The sequence below is a fragment of the Balaenoptera musculus genome, chromosome 4 (genome assembly GCF_009873245.2).
Source record: "Balaenoptera musculus isolate JJ_BM4_2016_0621 chromosome 4, mBalMus1.pri.v3, whole genome shotgun sequence".
Taxonomy (NCBI): Eukaryota; Metazoa; Chordata; class Mammalia; order Artiodactyla; family Balaenopteridae; genus Balaenoptera; species Balaenoptera musculus.
Window position 1 is genome coordinate 144,276,424 of NC_045788.1, and position 13,334 is coordinate 144,289,757.

Consider the following 13,334-nt stretch of genomic DNA (forward strand, 5'->3'; position numbering starts at 1 on the left):
TTTTAAGAAAAGCTAAACAAAGAGACAAGCAAACAAAAACAAAAAAAAAAATCATTTTTTTTTTCAAGAGACACACGTAAAGAGTAAGGACCTAGAATAATTAAAAGAATAGAAAACCTATTCTAGGAAAATACTAACCCAATGACACAATACACCATTATTATTGTTAGTGGGGAAAAAAAAAACTTTAAAGGAAATTACTTAGTCATTACTTATTGATAAATGCTTCACTAGAAGATAAAACAATTTAAGTTTGCACCTAAAACATAGCCTCAAACATATATAAAGGAAAAAATTAACAAACCATTAAGAGAAATTAACAGATGTTGCAGTGAAACCTTAACAGACCTCTTTCAATGAAGGCCAAGTAGACAAGTACAAACAGATTCTGACAGTACAACGTGAGCCCGAGTTAACCGACGTGCACCGAACACTCCCCCAGCACAGCTACTGAATTCATGAAAACGTTTACAAAGCTTGATCACACACTAGACCGTAAAGAAGACTCACCATCTTTCAAAAATTGGAATCAGATAGATGACTCTCTCCCCATAAAGCAAGTGAATTGAAATCAATAATTAAAAGGTGAATTTTTTTAAAAAATCTTGTCGTTATTGAAAGTTAAAGAAGACCAGAAGACCACAGTGAATGGAGAGACACACGATCCTCCTGGAAACGACACCAAAGATCTTCCCAGGTTGAGGTACGGATGCAGTACAATTGCACACAAAATCCCCGCAGGCTGTTTTGAATTTTACGTGAAAGAGCAAAAGCCAAGAATCATCAAGCTAGTTATTCAGACAGTATCTGATAGGATAGTCTTTATAACGTAAACAAAAAAAAACACTCCTTATGTACCAAGAACTTCAACACGAGAGAGAAAAATTTAACACTTTTAGAAGAAAACAGTATCTTTCAGTTCACAGATCAGGGAAGGATTTCCTAAAACAGAAGCACAAACCATAAAGAAAATAGTGATGAATTCAACTACATTAAAGTTTTTAAATTCTGTTTCTCTCAAGGCTCCATAAGGAGAGTGGGGAAAAGATCTTTTCAGCACATATAACTGAAATAGGATTAGTATCTGAAATACATAAGTTCACGTGAATCAGCGAAAAACAACCCAATAGCAAAATGGGCAAAAGACACAAGCATTTCACAGAAGAGGAAACAGGACTTGCAGACTAAACCACGAGGTGGCGCGTCCCTAGGTGTGAGTGCCGGTGCGTGGCATGTCCATCTGGTGCTGACTCGTGGAGCTGTATGCTTGTGAATCCTCCTGACTTCAGTATTTGTCCGTGTTGAGTATTTGTCTCTGTTTTGTGTGCTGACACAGCGTTAAGTGGAAAAGGCAGTTATGGAGAAATGTCCGTGACGTGACGCCTGCCCGCTGGCTCCGCCCTCCGCCCTCCCCTCCAGTCCTCCCTCCCAGTGGTTTGTAGGTACTGGCCAGATTAGAAAGTCTGATTCTCTTGTTTTGCTTTGTTTTGTTTTATGGCAGAAATATCTCAAAAAGTGGGAAGTGCCCTTAGCACTTTGTGCTGCTCCCTCCTTTACAAATGTAGAAATGGAGGCAAAGTTAAGGGCAGAGCCAAGACAGAGAGATGCCAGCTGACACCCATCGCCCACCCACTCGCGGGACGGGTGCTCCTCCAGGCCCCACCGTCCGGTCAGTCCTTCCCAAGATGTCACTTTATATTCGTGGGTGCCTGAGAGGGGATCTATTTGCTGGTGTGGCCACTGTTTCATACAAAGCAGCAAATCCATTGCAGTGGGACAGGTCAGGGCCTGAATCACTGAACTTCTGAGTGCCAGACTTGCCAGGTGTGAGCGGAGCCCACCTCGCGGGTTATCTGGCTGTGCCCGTAACACGCGTGGCCAATGGGCTCATCCGTTTAACCGTGAGCAGGTGATGGAGGGACCAGAGGAGCACCCGTGGGTGCAGGGGCTGTGGGTGGCCAGGTGGGGATGCCCCGCTAGTTTGCGATGTTCATTCACCCCCAACTCACGTGGGCAGCACTTCAGCCTGCCCATCCCTCACGTGGCACCGGGCCTCGCAGACGGGGGCACGAGGCCCACGGAGACCAGATGTGCCCATCTCCACAAAGCTGGTCAATGCTGGAGCTGACTCCGACCAGTTCTCCCGCCCCCAGAGCCCCGCTCTCCCCTGCCATCTTGACCAATGCACAGCAGTGCACTCTTGGAGACTCAGGGACAGATAGGAGAGGGCCCTGCCCTCATGGGGACCATGCCAGCCCGGCCGTCGGACACATAAGCATGTGACGGGGGTGACGTCGCAGACCAGGAGCAGAGAGCAGCCTGGCCGAGGCCCCTTAGGCCCTTCCGGTGCCGCAGGGCCGCCCCTCGGGCTCCTCGCTGGCGCCCGGCCCCCGGGTGAAGGGCTGGAGCCCCCAGGACGCCAGTCCCGCGCCAGGCGGCGCTTCTTGCTCCAGTGCGGCGTCTGCACGAAATCCCAGTGACGGTCAGAGCAGGTGGCCTGCCTGCCCTGGGCTGGGCTCTGGACAGCCCACTGGATGTTTGTTGTCTCCAGAGACGGGGTTTCCTCCTCCATCCTAGGAACCTGTGTTACCTCCTTGTGAGGAGACCTTAGACCCGGTTCCAGCGCTCTGTGTGGGTGGGCTCGGGGCGCAGACCCCGCCCGGTGTCCCCGTAACTCGGGGTGACGATGTGCTCAGGGGAGGCGGGGTTGCAGGACCCAGTCGGTGCCCCCCACACACACCCGCATGCCCCGACGCCCATGGGTCCTTGCCACCTTTCTTACGGGCCCCTGGAAAGAGGAGCTAGGGTGCCCGAGCCGCGCAGCGGGGTCTCCCACCCTTCAGCGCCTTCCCTGCAGGTCATCTCACCCGTGGCTTGGGAGGTACAGGTCCCCTCACACCTCTTGTCCCCAAGACTTGGGTTGGTGTCCCCATAGCGGTGTTTCCCGGGTGTGCTCTTCTGACACCTTTCTCAGGGGGCTTCTGTGCACGTCTGCCCAGGCCACGCTTAGCCCAGCGGTGTCAGTCACAGGGCAGACCTGCCGCGCAGCAGGTGTGCTGTCAGCCCCCGGCCCCACCTCACTGGGGACCCTCAGAGCTGAATCTGACCCCAGGTCACCACGTCCCCTCCCCAGAGCTGCCAGGCATGACAGCTGAATCTGGGATGAGGCCAGTTCTCTCCGAGCAGGCCCACCCCCAGCGTGGGGAGAGGCCTGGGGTGGGGGAGGGCTGCTTTTACGGTGGGCTTACCGCTTCCAGGGAGGGAGGGAGGGAAGAGACAGCCCTGCGCTGGCAGATGCTACAGAAGCGGCCAGGAGACACCGAAGTTTGGCTGCAGCGACAGCCCACCCACATCCCAGCGGCTGCACAGTGGAGGTTGTAACGGGAAGGTGTGCCCGGAGGCCATAGGCTGGGCACAACTCGGCCCCTGGACCCCGACCTGTGGATGCAGGAGGAGGCCGGACTGGCCGGCCAGCGCGCCACCAGCCCTGTCCCACGGCCGCACCTGCCGGACACGGGACGGGGTGGCGGGCTCTCGGGAGGGGCCCCCCGTGGGGCAGCCGTGATCCCCCACGTACTGCGAAGGGGTGTTCGGCATTTGTTAGGAGAGCGCGCCTGGCCCCTGGAAGGCCAGCAGCATACCCACTCCTCTGTCGCCCGAGGGCTCGCCCGTGAAGGCCAGGGACGTGGAGATCCCAGCGCTCGGACCTGCCCCCACCCCCGACACGTTCTGCAGAATGGGACCCACGTGGTGACTGGTCAGACCCTCGTCTCACCTGGGGACGCCCTCGACGCTCCCTGGGTGCCCACACCTGCCAGTCGCAGGGGCTCCGTGGAGTCCCCATGCCGGCCTCCGGGCTCTGGAAGCATTCGGGCTGGGCTTCCTTTGTGAAGGTTGGGAGTTGAGTGCACGTCCTGGAATGTCCTGGCCCTCCCTCCGCTCGGCTGAAGATGTGGGCCGGGCCAGTGGGTGAGCCAGGGCTGAGGATGCGCCCGGAAGTCTCCAAGGCCGGGGGGGTCCCAGCATTCAGACAGCCCCTATTAGGTGGCCAAGGCGCACCACGTTTACCTTTATCTTCTGTTATTTGTAGTGTTTATTTAAGAAATGAAGCTCAGATAAAATAACTAAAGAAACTGCATTTCAAAGCCCCCACCAATGTCTAGTGGCTGGGGGATGGGGGCCAAGGGACAGGTGACAACGGATGGGGCATAGGGGGTGGGGGGAAGGGGTATAGGTGTGGGACCCCCCCCCGTAGGAGCCCTGCACCCTCTTGGCGGCCCTTGCAGCTCCCTTAGCGGAGCCTTCCAGCACTGCTTCCTGTAATCCTGGAGGCCGCAGGGGGTGGGCGGTGGGCCCCACAGGTGGCCCCTCCAAGTCGCCCCATGGGTAGAGCGAGGGCCTGCAGGGGAGGATGCCGGCCGTGGAGTGGGCCAGGCCCAGGTTTGCAGAAGGAAGCCAACCCACCGACGTGAGTGGGTCCTGCGAGTGACAGCGTGACGTTGAGGCACTTGGGGCCCAGCGGGTCCTGCTCTGTGGCTCTAGACCCTCCCCGTGGAGCCCGGGGGCCTGCCTGGCCAGGGGCCGAGGGGGGGAAGGACTCAATGTGCCTGCCAACCAACCACGGCCCATTGGTTATCCCAGGCCAAGTCCTTGCGTGCTGCTGCGTCTGCCATGTGTCGCATGGCCCCCTTTCTATCTATCTGTGCAGACTTCCGTTACGCGTTTTTAACTTGGTGTGACTTGTACTCAATGACAATAACCTTCTTAGCTCTCGTGTCCCTCCTACCCCAGCAGTTGACCAAGCTCCACCAGCTGGCCATGCAGCAAACCCCCTTTCCTCCCCTCGGACAGACCAACCCCGCTTTCCCCGGTACGTACCCAGCCGCCCTTTCTGACCTCCTCTCTTCTCACCTGGGGCCTTTCTCTTTCCGAGCGGTCTGTGTTCAGGGCAGTGAGCGGACCAAGCGCAGCTCTGGAGTGAGGGCCAGGGACGCGGCGCTGTGCACGCTGCCGCGGGTGGGCGGGGGTATCTCTGTGCGTCTCCGTGACGGGGCAGTCACCCTACAGCTGGCCTTCCTGAAGGAGACACCCCCCCCCCCGAGGGTCCACCCTGCTCTGTGCTGCCCACCGGCCGTCGGGGGGGCCCTCCTGCAGGAGGTGGTGCACCCGCAGGGCGGCTCGCCCGGGACGGCGCCCCCGTAGCTCGGAGCGGCACACCAGTCAGACTTTGAGCTTCCCTAGTTGAAGTGACCTTGCTTCTCTCCTTGAGGGCAAAACATTAAATCTGTTTCTTCTTTGCTCTCCAGGAGAAAAGCTGCCTTTACACTCCTCCGAAGAAGCTCAAAATCTGATGGGCCAGTCGTCAGGTAAAAGAAAACCACGCTAAAGGGAGAGCAAGCAGGCCAGGAAGGGACCTGGCGGGAGGAGGGGGCGAGGGGCCTGCTGGCCAAGCGCCTCGGGGAAGGGACGCCGGCGCCACCCAGGGCCGGGGCCCAAGTGGCTGGCCCCAGGTCTGCACACGCGGCTCCCAGCTTCCGCCCCGTTCCTGCTGGGAGCGTGGTGGGTCGGCTCTGACTGGGCTCGGGGCACAGCTGCCCTGTCATCCAGAGGCCCCGCCTGTGTGTCACTTATTCTCCCAGTGGCACAGCGTGTGGGGGCCTGGAGTGAAGGGTTGACCACGCTGTGTGCCTTCCAGAAATGTGTTTCATGGGAGATGAGATCACTGTGGGCTGGATTTGCACTAAAACGCTCCCCGGACAGGGCGGGGCAGGGCGTGGATCCGCAGGTCCTGTCACCCAGGCTTGGAGCAGTGGTCGCGGCCCGCTGACAGGCCGTTGGGGAGCAAAGCCACTGGAGGCATGTGGCCCTGACCTGCCAGGTTCCCTGGGAGGGAGGCGCCCCCCATGCTCCCATCCCCACCCACACGGGCCTCGTGAAAGCCTGGGTCAGAGCAGAAGAGCGAGTGCCGGCTGAAGGGGAAATGCGGGAGAGGACTGTTGGCAGGGGTCGTAGCTGTCACCCCCGCTGGCGTGTTCCGGGCCTCAGGGTGCGTCCGCCCCTCACCCATCCCTCAGGACCACGTGGGCCCAGCTGAGGCCACGGGGCTCAGGAGGCGTCTCTCCAGCTGGGACCCCAGCTCTGGTGCTCCATGCTCTCACTGTGGGTTTCTTCTCAGTGCAGCCTTTAATTAAGTTAGTGCAGAACTGAATGAGTGAAAACTAGAGTAGAACATTTATAGAATGTTTCTGATTATGGAACTGGATACCAACCTTTACAAAGTTGTGTGTCTGGTGATAACACATGTTTGGGTGTCTGTACAGTTTATAACGTGATTGCAGATAATTGCCCAGCCATCGTCTCCAGGAGACAACCTGGGGACTCCAAGCGCCGGGCTTACCCGGGACACACGGCCCCCACCCCACCCCAACACGGCCCTCCCAGCACGGCCTCGGGGACGTGGGACCCATGTTCACATGCCCCTGTGACGACCTCCCTCTCCAAGGCCCCGTGGACCCAGAGCGCTCACACACCACACTTGCACACGCACACGCGCACGCTCCCGCCACGGCCGCGGGTCAGGGAGGCTGGGCGGTGACGAGAGGTGTCTGCTGGTCGTCCTCACCCTGAAGGCCACGCCACGCCGCTTCCCAGGCAGCTGGGGTTTGTGTTGGGGAAGCAGCGTTCACGATTCATGAGAGGGTAGCTCACCGCTGGGTTTGACTTCGGCACCTTTTGAAAGAAAGTCCCCTTGATGAAAAGTCATAAGCTAGGTGAACGGCTGTGACCCCCAGCTTGTGTCACCCAAACCAGGAGGCACCGCACGGGACTTGGGACCAAGGAAATCTCTTAAGTGACATTTTAAGTGTCACTAAAGATTGAATGTATATAGATGGTTGAACAACTAAGTGACTATTGATAATACCTTTATGAAAAGAGATAAAGAACAGAAACTCCAGGTTTAGCTGCGTAACAGAAAAATGATGGATGGTCTGGGGTGAGTTAGTTCGTTCAGCATAGCTGAGCCCCGTGCGCCGCGGGCCCCAGAACAGGCCCGGTCTCATCGGGTCCCTGTGTCCTCGACACCAATGGCCACGGCACATCTGGTTCCGGGGACACACATGCCGCGGAGGAGGGTGCCTGTGGGGCCGGGGGCCGGGCAGTCGCCTTTCTTGGGACCCCTCGGGGCCTTGCGGGGATTAGCCTGAGGGGCAGGGGCCAGGGAGGGAGGAGCGTGGCGTGGGAAGAGGGCTCAGGTTCCGGAATATTCCGAAGGTGCGTGAGCCGGGCCTGCGATAGTGTGCCACGGGGAAGGCGGGTGGAGCTGGGGCCTCCGGGTCTGGGCTGAGCTGCGGGCCCCACGACACTGGGACACACGGGTCCGGGGCAGGAAGAGCAGGGTCTCGGCTGTGGGTTTTGAGTTTGAGACGCCTCCTGACGGGATGGAAGCACCTCGTACACAGGAGTGTGTCTGCCCCAGCATTCACCCGCGAGGGCAGACCCTCCCTCCCTTCTGGGCCCCTCACAGCCCCCTGCGTTTTGTGGTCACTGTTTCCAAAGTAAGTGTGGATCTTGTCCTTGAACCCTGAGAGGCTGGCTCTGATTTGGTGGGTGCTGAGCTGACATTTGTGAAGACAGAAGCTGGGCGTGTGATGAGCTGGGCCTGGGTCTCAGCCCAGGACGCCCTGTGGAAAGGCACGGCCTCCCCTGCCAGGCTCTTGGGCCTCCCTGCCCGCCACCGGAAGCGCTGCCCGGGGGCGGGGGCCGCAGAGCGTGGGAGGGAACAGGCGCAGCCGAGGAGGCCTGCTGTCGGGTCTGGGGGAGGGAGGGTGGGCACCCAGGGCTGGCGTGACCAGTGCGGCCCGTACCCGGGGCGCCAGGCAGAGCCACCAGGGTGTCTGTGAAGGGTGTCTCGAGAGACTGCACAACACAGCAGACAAGTGACATCATGTCATGCCCAGAACGAAAAAGTGAACCTGCATCCTGCTGGGTTCCTTTTCCTTGTTTGAGAGACGCTGGGGTCAGGAGGGCGGTGGCAGTTTGGGGCTGAGCGCTCACAGGCCCCGGCCCCCGGCTGTGCAGACCCTCCCCTGGGCAGCCCCTGGCCCTGCCTGCCTGCCGGCCCAGCGGGGCCGAGCGCCGGGTGCAGCGGGAGCAACCTTCTGCCCGCCTAACCGTCTCCCCTCGCTGTGCCCAGGTCTGGACGCCAGCCCCCCAGCCAGCACTCATGAGCTCACCATTCCCAATGATGTGAGTATGCCGGCCTCGCCCATCCTGAGCCCATGTGTGCCCCTGCCCCCCCCCGCCCTGGTTAAGCAGCTTAGTGCCCATGGGGGTGGGTGATGTCACCCCCGAGATACCAGCCAAGGAAGGAGCTGGTGGCGCTTCAGGGTTGACTCGGAATTCAGATGCCGGAGCTGCCTGGGGACCCCGGCTGCCCCCATTTGAAGGCCCTGCCTGGTTCAGGGTCAGCCCTGGGAGTAGGTGGCCCAGAAGTGCCCCATGGGCCCTCGGAGGGCCTCACACACTCCCCTCACACACTCAGTTATCTCCCAGCCATCCTCTGGATCCCTGGTTTATCTTAAGAATGTTGACTCCGATCCCCAAACCAAGACAACAGGGCAGGTGTGGGGCACGTGTCCTAGAGGGGCAGCTGCCTGGGTGGGGCATGGTGATGGCTGGGGACACCGCCTCTCCAGCTCCCGTGTCCACTCAAACATACATCCCTCCAGCCCGAGGGCGTGGCCTAGAGGGGCTAACACGGCCTCGGGCCCACAGAGGACGCTGGGCCAGGTGATGCGGCCGCATAACCGCTGTGTCTTGATTTGTCGGGACTTCTTGCTGTCGAGGCCAAGCAGAGGCCAGGCACCCGCGGCTCCCGTCCTCCAGCAGGAGCGGGGTGGGCGTGCCTCTTCCCTCTGGAGCCTGTGATGTGCTGGGGGTGGGCGGCCCAAAGCAGCGCTTCCTGCAAGTTCCCCAGCGGCTCCGCACCGCACACGGGCTGCGGTGGATTCTCCTCTAAGAAGCTCCTCCGTCCTTTCTTCCAGCTAATAGGCTGCATAATTGGACGCCAGGGGACCAAAATCAATGAAATTCGACAGATGTCTGGAGCTCAGATCAAAATCGCCAATGCCACAGAGGGGTCGTCAGAGCGCCAGATCACCATCACGGGGACCCCGGCCAACATCAGCCTTGCCCAGTACCTCATCAACGCCAGGTGAGGCCGGCCAGCCCGCTCGGGGCTGCACAGGGCGGCCTGCACGGGCTGCCTCCCGGGGCTTCTCTCTCCCAGCTGTGCAGGGGCGCGGGGGGTGGAGCGTGACGGAGACAGTCTCCAGGTGGACGCGGGCCCACACGCTCCTCTGCACTCTCACACCTGACCTTTCACCTCCAGTGGTGCCCGCACGGCCCCAGACAAGTCGCTAGGCGTTGGCGCCTCAGGCGGCAAACTGTGGGGAGGCCAGCGTCTCGGGGCGTCTGAAGCCAAGCCTCTGGGCCTCACTCTTCACAGCCACAGGGAGGTGTGAGGGCCAGCCTGCCTCCTGCCTATCCCTGTGCAGTGGGAGGGTCCGGGCCCTGTGATGCCACCGCCAGCCTCGTAGCCGTGCTGCCAGCTCCGCACACCTGGGTGGTCCCTGCGCTTTGGAGCTGAGGAGGGGCTGCTTCACTGGCCTTTCCTGGGACCTCCGGCCTTCTGCCCACGGGGACAAGCTGGGGGTGGCCTGGCCAGCACCTGCCCTGTGCCCACCCCACGTTCTCTGCTCGGCAGAGGCCTGGGTCTGGGGTCATTGAAGGTCAGCATAAAAGGCTCCGTAGTTTCAGGGAACAGGTCACTGCGTTTCTCTGCTCTCACACATCTGTGGTTGTAAAGATCCCCCCGACCCAGACACTTGGTGGGCGGCTGTCAGGGAACCGTGCAAGGATCTGAAGTCATGCGCTGGGGCAGACGGAGGTCCTATGGCCCGAGAGCCAGGGCGGAGCTCCTGGGCATAGCGGGCCCCACCCTCGGCCTCCCTGCTGAGGGCGACCACACCCAGGAAGCCTCCAGAGCCGCGCGGCACAAGGGCCCTGCGTCCCTCTCCCCGGCAGTGTCACTCCCATGCCCCTCCCGGCAGTGGCCCTAGAAACGGTTGTGGCAGCCTGGGCCTGTCCTGGTGGCTGTCGTCACCCCACCATGTGGTGACAGTTACACGGGCCCCTGTGGCCGGGGAGGAAGGCCCCGTGGCTCTGGTCCCTGGTCCTCAGCTAGTGGCCACTGCGCTGTGAGCCAGGACCGTCCATGGCAATGAAGAGGGAGGGGCAAGGCTCTAAGGACTCCTCCGTCTGTGAGGACGTGGTGACCTGTGCCCTGTGCCCTTGTCTCTTCCAGGCTGACGTCCGAGGTCACCGGGATGGGCGCGCTCTAACCCTGCCGACGTCCCCACCGCTCGCCACCTGTGCAGACCGCCCACCCCCTTGCAGATATAGAGGTTTCTTTACTACAGAAGGTGTCTGTGCCCTAGAGATGCACCCACAGCACTCTATCTGTGTCTGTGAGCCCCCGGCTCCGCCCCGACACTGCTTCAAGTTCACTGACGCCCGTCTCCTCACGCGTTGGCATGCCGTGTTCATTATTTTAAATGCTTTGGGGCCACTCGCATCTGTGACGTTTTAGAAACGTTGTTCCTTAGTGTCCGTGTAACTGTTTTAAGACTTGGTTTGACGTTTGGACGGCACTTCCGGCAGCCGTCCCCTCCAAGCCCCAGGAGCTGTGGCCGCAGGGAGCTGCCCCTCCCCGGTCCCTCGGCCTCGGCTCCCGTGGCCACGCGGGTCAGCGCCAGGTAGGGTGCACATCTCCCTTTGTCCGAGGGCAGGAGAAAGGAAGGCTCGGGGTCCTGACCCAGGGTGCGGGGCGAAGCGGGGGTTCTGGGCCCCGGGCGTCTTCGGGGCTGAGAGTGGGGACCGGCCGGAGGCGCCTCCGCACCACGTCCCAGCTCAATAAACGTTGTGCGCTGCCCCTCGGTTCTGGCTCCTCTCTGTGCCCCCCGCACTCAGACCTCCCCCGATGCTCGTGCGGCCACCTGCCGCCCAAGGAGCAGCTCCTTCTCACCCAAATCGCGCTCCCACCCTCTCCCACCTTTAAACAAGTCATTGTCTGACTTCCACGACTCTTCTGGTTTTACTTTTGCAAAACTGCGTGGGGGCAGCGATGCCATTCCCAGCCCAGCGTCGGGGAGGAAGGCTGCTGCCCCGCCGCGCCCCGGGCACGGTGGCCCTGCGCTCCCCAGCGGGAGCCCGCATGCGCCCTCCTCCCGGCTCAGTTCGCCTGCGCTCACCCTGGGAGCCCCCTGCACCCCTCTCGGCGCTGAAGCCCTGGGGGGCCCAGGCCCGGGGCAGACAGCTCTGCCTGCTCGTGTCAGATGCGGGCTCACGGGCCCCGAGCAGGTGGGCGGCCGGGAGGTGAGGCCAGGACAGCCCCGCAGGGGGCACCACCCTCCCCGCATCGCTGGGAGTCCGCGTGGCCGGAGGGCCTGCCCTGGTGCCCGCCCCTTGGCAGGAGGCCCTCCTCGTCTGCCCCGCTCCCTAGGCTCCGGCCAGGCCTCCGGTGCTCGGGCCGCCCAGGCACACTCCCCCGCCCTCCCTGGAGTCCCCTGGTCGAGGCTGGGTGCACAGCATAGCGGCACCGGCCACACCGGAAGCCCAAGTTTCAGGGCTGCCGTTCACTCACGCACCCACCGTGCCGGCCTCGCTCAGGGCCCGGGAGGTGGCGGGGACGAGGTGGACGCGGGCCTCCCTCTGGGCACCTCGGTCAGCTTTGGGGTGGCGGGTGGCCGGTAGGCAGGGTGAGGAAGTGCCTTAGAGAGCCAGAGCGGCCGTGGGCAGAGCCAGCCGTGAGGAGGACGTGGGAAGTGCAGCGTTCACCGTGGGGCCCCGGGAGGTGCAGGCTGGGGGGGCTGAGGTGCGGGCCCCGCTGCGCACGCATCTGGAGGGGAAGAGCCGGTGGAGGGGCGGCCGGGGCCGGAGCAGCTGGAGCTGGGGCAGGAGGGCAGAAGGGCAGGAGGGCACAGGAGAGACGGGGGCCAGGGGAGCTCTGGAGGCTGCGGGACTGACAGAGGTGGGGCTCAGCCAGGTGCCTTGGTTCTGGAGGCTTCCAAAGGAAGAACGAGCAGGATTCCCTTTGGATCCGAAGTGTGCTGTGGAAGAAAGAGGATCCAGGCCACGCGAACGAAAGCTCTCGCTCTGAGCCCGGGAAAGGCGGTTTGCCCTCCATGAACGGGGAGGCTGCGGACGAGGGTTGGGGAGACAGGCGCTCAGTTCTGGACGTGTCAGTGGAGATATGCCAGCCCCACGGTCCAGGCGGGAGAGGCCGGGAAGCAGCAGGCCAGGCGCCATTGGAGGAGCCCCAAGGGCACCACACGGGATGCCCCCAGAGTCAGGAAGAGGGGCCTCACTCGTGCCACCCGGCATGGGGCCCGGCGTGGGGCCCAGAGGAGATGCTCGTGTGCCAGGCACATCACCAGCCCCGGCTGATGCCCGGCACCCAGAGGAGCGGGGCCCCTTCGGAGCTGCCCACCCTTCCGTGTCCACAGATACGACTGCTGTGAGCTGCGTGTACAAGTCTCTGTTGGAGGTGAATACCTAGCAGGGAAGTGACTGGGGCACATGACGGGTGTATCTTTAACTCTTAAGAATCTGCTCACCTGGTTTCTACAGTGGCTGTGCCATTTTATGTTCTCTCCACATTGCAGGGAAGTTCCAGTCGCTCCACATCCGCAGCGGCATGTGGGGTGCTCAGTCTTTTTAATATTAGCCATTCAAGTGGGTATGCAGTGGCAACTCACTGTGGTTTTAATTATCATTTCCCTTATAACATGATGTTGAGCATCTTTTCATGTGCTCATTTGCCCTCTATCCTTCTCTGCTGAGGTGTTTATTCAAACCTTTTGCCCGTTTCTTAATTTGGTTCTCTTATTATTGAGTTTTATTTATTCATTTTTTGAGAGTCCATGGGCATTTTTTTTAACACATCTTTATTGGAGTATAATTGCTTCACAATGCTGTGTTAGTTTCTGTTGTACAACAAAGTGAATCAGCTATACATATACATATATCCCCGTATCCCCTCCCTCTTGAGCCTCCCTCCCACCCTCCCTATCCCACCCCTCTAGGTGGTCACAAAGCACTGAGCCGATCTCCCTGTGCTATACAGCTGCTTCCCACTAGCTAGCTATTTTACATTTGGTAGTGTATGGGTGTCAATGCCACTCTCTCACTTCGTGCCAACTTACCCTTCCCCCTCCCCGTGTCCTCAAGTCCATTCTCTACGTCTACCTCTTTATTCCTGCCCTGCAACTAGG

The 13,334-nt window shown here is 60.5% G+C and overlaps 1 protein-coding gene across 17 annotated transcripts in view; it reads left to right on the plus strand.

Annotated features, from left to right (window-relative positions):
- Nucleotides 1-11,138, plus strand: part of PCBP3 (poly(rC) binding protein 3) — a 211,351-nt gene extending 200,213 nt beyond the window's left edge. For 7 of the 17 annotated variants that reach the window (XM_036851546.1, XM_036851561.1, XM_036851547.1 and 4 more), the window contains 5 exons: nt 4,792-4,870; nt 5,307-5,366; nt 8,195-8,247; nt 9,045-9,214; nt 10,367-11,095. In XM_036851546.1, coding sequence (XP_036707441.1) covers nt 4,792-4,870; nt 5,307-5,366; nt 8,195-8,247; nt 9,045-9,214; nt 10,367-10,403 — 399 coding nt within the window. In that variant the 3' untranslated portion in view covers nt 10,404-11,095. Of the gene's footprint in view, nt 1-4,791; nt 4,871-5,306; nt 5,367-8,194; nt 8,248-9,044; nt 9,215-10,366 lie in introns of all 17 variants that reach the window. The other 10 variants (XM_036851544.1, XM_036851559.1, XM_036851553.1 and 7 more) reach the window with 5 other exon arrangements.
- Nucleotides 11,139-13,334: the final 2,196 nt, after the last annotated feature.